The sequence below is a fragment of the Arachis ipaensis genome, chromosome B07, assembly GCF_000816755.2.
Source record: "Arachis ipaensis cultivar K30076 chromosome B07, Araip1.1, whole genome shotgun sequence".
NCBI classification, from domain to species: Eukaryota; Viridiplantae; Streptophyta; class Magnoliopsida; order Fabales; family Fabaceae; genus Arachis; species Arachis ipaensis.
This window is the reverse complement of record NC_029791.2, coordinates 11,217,825-11,222,974: the sequence shown is the minus strand read 5'-3', so window position 1 is coordinate 11,222,974 and position 5,150 is coordinate 11,217,825. Positions and strand designations below refer to the sequence as shown.

At 34.6% G+C, this 5,150-nt stretch overlaps 1 protein-coding gene across 1 annotated transcript; it reads right to left on the bottom strand.

Moving 5' to 3' along the window:
- Window positions 1,253-4,783, bottom strand: LOC107609698. The gene is made up of 2 exons (XM_016311715.2): window positions 3,940-4,783; window positions 1,253-1,752 (listed from the first exon to the last, which is right to left on the bottom strand). The coding sequence occupies exons 1-2, from the start codon at window positions 4,410-4,412 to the stop codon at window positions 1,515-1,517; spliced, it is 711 nt and encodes a 236-aa protein (XP_016167201.1). The 5' UTR covers window positions 4,413-4,783; the 3' UTR covers window positions 1,253-1,514.

The following is a 5,150-nucleotide window of genomic DNA, read 5'->3' as shown; positions in this document are numbered from 1 at the left end:
CAATAATAACATCATATCAGAAATTGATGATGTTAGTAATAATAGTAAGAAGAAAAAAGATGGATCAAGAGTGTTTTATGGTAGCAGGGCATTCTTCTAAAACCATTATTCATTACTCAGAAACAACAAACAAGAAACACTAACATTTTTTATATTTTCTGTCTTAGTCATTTCATCAAACAGTTGGTTTGCGTTAATTGTGGATTGTTGCATTATGAAAATCAAAAGCGAATAAAGTATAATTTGGATTCTGTACATTCAATTTAAACTCTATTATGAAAAAGAAAAACAGCATGCTTTGCGAGCTCATAAATTCATAATCATAATCATCATTGTGTTCATTGCTGCACTATGAAAATCATTACAAAAATCATGAAATTAGAAGAGGGAGAAATTCCTTACTTCAATATTCTGTTCTTCTAACACTGATTCCATCATTGACATGGATAGAGAGAGTGAAAATTCTGAGTTGTTCTACAGCTGAGAAGGAATGAGCGACAGAGAAGAAAATTTTATCCAAAAGTAAAAGGTGAAGCTTCAAGCTTTGTCAACGAAACTGCGATCGTAGAAGAGCGTATCCGGCTAGCGGTGCTCTCCGGCTAGTTCCTTGGAGAGGAGTGTGAGAGAAAGCCGTTTGTGATAGCGCGTGAGAGAAAGCTGTTTGTGATAGTGCGTGAGACAGTCCTAGTATAAAAACGCATGCTAGCTGAATGATGGTTAAATATTGATATATTTCCTGGTCCTGAGAGTTTCCCTATATTTTTTCCCTCCATCTTATAATGATTGAAGTGCATGGTGTCACCCCCTATTTACGTTTTTACCCCTATGCCAAATAATTAGGGCCAAGTATAATGCTTTGATTGATTTTTAATTGTTAGTTCTTTGGTCTCCAAATCTAGTTTACTTGTTTTCTTTCTCCCCTTCAATTTCTCTCAGGTCTAAAGTGGCCCATGAAAGTGGCAATGTCAATCAGTTCAACAATGAAAGTTCCTAATTCAAGATCCTTGGTTTTAGTGTTGCTACAAAACAGTTGAAATGAAACCATACTTGATATATTGATATAAATACATACAGGTATTAGTTTAATTTATTTTTAATATATATTTTGTACGGATAGTTAATTTAGTAGCTGATTTTTTGTGTATACCTAACGAGATTGATAGTAATGATGGGTTAATATAGACATCCAACACACACTGAAGACAATCTCAAATAAAAGTATGTTATACCAGGAAAAAAATGTGAATTGAAATGTCCAATACAATTTCTACAATGATATACAAATTCGGGTAATGAAAATAAACTTAACTTTCCATAATACTCTTGAAGGTATCAACAACAATACTACATCAAAAAATACACATAATGAACATCATTCATATATGTAAAAAGCAAAAACACAGCCTCCAAAATCAACAATTTGAGAATGACACAGGTAAATGAGTTTGCTACCTGTGATAATAAGATCCATAGATTGGTTTGATTACACCCTCAATCATCTTAACCTGCTTCATTCATGAGGGCACATTGAAGTGAAAAAGCCAGGATATGACAAATGCAAAGACCATACAAGCTAGTAGGAAATTCAAAAAACGATGTCCCTGCCAGAAGTTTCGAGTTTCGCTGGCCGGGGGTGCAGGCCCGGTTGGTGGAGCAATGGAAGCATCATTGGAGTCATTCCACTGTTCTGTCATTTGAACTTCGATTGTGCCGGCTACATTGTGTGCAATTGATCCACAAATTTCACAAGTTCTGATACAATCATACAAGTCAAATTGTTAATGCAGGGAAGTTCCAATAGTGTGTAAAACACAACCAGAAGTAAATCAACCTGAGTAAAGCTTCCCTTTAATCGTTGATTTTGCGAGCATGATTCATTTTAGTCCTTAACATTCCAAAATGAGAATTTTGATCCCAAAATCGGTTTGTCATTTTAGTCTCATCTAACCAATTAGTTGGGGACAGAAGTATTAACTTTAAAATGTTAAGGACTAAAATGAATCATGCTTACCAAGTCGATGGTCAAAGTGAATCTTTACTCAAATCAAATGCATCATCAATTAACAGGCTGCATAAACAATATGGATCCATCAAAGTGCCTTCAACCATCCCACCCCACAATGAAAAATATTGATCTTGAGAAATATTTTACTGATAAATACATCATATGAACCACAACCATCTCCAAGAATTTCAGAGACACTTTGCACCACTAGGTCTAAGTTTTAGAGTATATTATATCCGAAATTAGAGCAGCCGATCATTCACTTTCTAAGCTGCTGCAAATATTCACTGTTCCGTGTAACGGCTTACAAAGATACGAATATGGCTAAAAGTACATATATATGAATGCTTATGGTATGAAACACCAAAAAATTATCCTGGAAAATATGGACGTGCAGTTCAAGGATCCTGAATTCCCTTTCTACAAAAGTGACAATGCTTAACTTTCTTCTGCGAATTCGTGACTTTAGAACTTTGGATTTTGGAACATAAAGATGGATATAAAGCAGAATAACCAACTCATTGCAAATAATGCCTTACAAGAAAACAAAAAGTGATCTAGAATGCACTAGAAAAGGGCAAGAGATCCAAAACATGATGTTCTTAGCTGACGATATAGTTAAGGAAAACCAAGAAAGTTCAACACTAAGGAATATTCAAGAAAGCCAGAACACATAAAGATCAACTATACATCAGATGAAAGTAACCAACAGATTATTAATCGAAAAACACCACCAAAGCAACTAAAGTCCAGCAAAAGTTCAAAGCTTAGTTATCAGGAGCACTACAATTATCTTCTATAACTGCAAGCCTTATTAAAAGGGGTCAATTTTCAATTTTCCAATGCATTGGAAACTTAAAAAGTTTGTTCTTTCTTATAAAAGTTTACCACTTTTGAAACCTTAACAAGTGTTAGCACAGCACTTGTTAGCAAAAACTATTCCCAAAAATTGCATAGGATGATACTTATTTTTGGGCTTCTGGTTACAAATATCAGAGCAGAGTGTACAACTAGAAACCAAACTGGAATGAACATCACTTTATATTCAGATATTATTTTCTATTGGCCTTTAATTGTCTTTATTCAAACTTGCTCATATGGTATTTATGTTTTCCTTGTTTGTTAATATGAAAACTTCAATTATATGACTCAGTTGGCTTATGAATTTGAGAATGGACAAGCTCATATACTGTGGAAGATGAGAAACGGGTGAAACTACAACTTTTGACATGAAAATGAACGTAGCACACAACTCCTAAGTAAATGGTATTAATACATCTATGCATGATTTTATTTAGTTATTTACCTAACAAGAAGAAAAAGCATAAAGGAACCATAGACAACCTAGTCAATTTAAACACTTTGTGGAAGGTGGAAGTTGACAACAAACACCACTAAGGTTGACTTTCAGTAGTAAAAGTCCAATTTGGTGAGAAAAAACATATCCCTCATATAGAAACAAATATATAGGAACCTTACTTAAAAGTGTATTGATATCTAATCCCTTTTTGCAACAATGTAGCTTAGTTTAGTTTTCCCAACATCCTTCATAAGAAGAATTCTATTTATATATGTTATAGTTGAGTCTCCACTCTCCACTATAAAGTCATTTCATCAAGCACTACCCTTTAGCTTACATTATCACAAGCATAATACAAAAAGGGTAAGCAAGAAATAGACAAGTCAAACATCTCTAGATTTGGCAATGGAGTATCTATCTAATCCTCAAAGAAAACCATAACCACCCAAGTGGCCCTTTCTTTATTTTTTTCTCTCTGAACTTATCCAAAATTTCACAGATTCAGTGTGACACCAAGGAGAATCAAGATCAACACATTGTTCATCAAGAAAGACATAATAACCATTTCAAGAAACAAGGTAATTTTTTTTTCTTTTTTTCTCCCTTTAATTCAGCAATGTACTTAGTTACTTACTTGTTGCCTTTGATCTTGAACCAAGCCTCAGCACATTGTTTATGTGCAGCAGCCAAATCATCCTTACAAGAACAACCAAGTTCAATGGGGGACCCACCAGATTCATGGTTGGTCATATCCATGCTTAGGTGACAAATCCTGCAATCCCTCTCCACCTTATTATTATTATTATTGTTATCATGATCTAAGTGCCGTACCTTATCCACATCACTCTCCAGATCCACAAGCTCCACAGAACACTGATCTGATGAAACTGAAGACCCTCTCTCTTTCTCAATTGCTCCAGCAACAATCTCGGAACCAGAATCATGGGAATTACTTTGTTGTTGTTCCTCACTTGTCTCAGAAGAAGCACAACCTTCATTGCCGACACAGCTACTAGTACTACCTTGAGAGACATTATTGTCTACGTCAACAACAACATGAGGCTTATTATTGTTGTTGTTGTTGTCCTCAGTAACCAACATTGACATTGTAAATTCCCAAGTTGAGAATCTTCATGTAATGGCTCAGGGAGGCAAAGATCATTAATACCCACCAAGCTTTCAAGAAAAAAGTTGGATTTTTTCCCCCTCTCTCTCTCTCTCTGAACCTCCGAGAAGACTGAACAAGAGAGGGTAAGAGTGATGTGAATTGTGTTTAAGGTATTAAGCAACAACTTAACTATGGTGAGGTTGGTTGGTAGGTAATCTCTCTCTGTCTCTCTCTTCTGAGTACTTGAGAGAGAAAGAGACAAGGAGTGTGAAGCAAAGAAGATATGTAATAAGAGAAACAGCAATATCATAATTATCATTATGCCTAGTTGCTTATGCAGTGTTCTGATGAGAAATTTTCTTTTAGGGTAAAAAAAAAATTACCCCATTTTTTCTTTTTGATAAAAGAAAAAGAAAAAATAGTTCTTTGAATTTGGAGATTAGCTGTTTCTCAAAGTTGAGTTTTTTGTTTTCTGATAAGTAAAAGGAACCTTAAACCAGGTGAGATTCTTCAAACAAGGGTCATAGCTACATTAGTCTAATCAGATAAGTTGGACCCACATTTCTTTTTCTTTTGATGAGTTAGCGGAAAAGATATGGTGCTTCTCAAGTTTGCTTCTACCATAGGGCACCAAATAATAATTATGACTTCCATTACTAAAGAGTTGAAAATGGAGCAAAGTTAGCATTAAAAAAAATGTTTACCATCATATGTATGTATATACTAAAAAAATACCA

What these genes read in the sequence shown, in the direction of transcription:
- LOC107609698 (XM_016311715.2), bottom strand. Translation starts at nt 4,412, where the DNA reads ATGTCAATGTTGGTTACTGAGGACAACAACAACAACAATAATAAGCCT. An exon ending in TTCAAGATCAAAGGCAACAA is followed by an intron (nt 1,753 to 3,939) that starts GTAAGTAACTAA and finishes TGATTGTATCAG; the next exon opens with AACTTGTGAAATTTGTGGAT.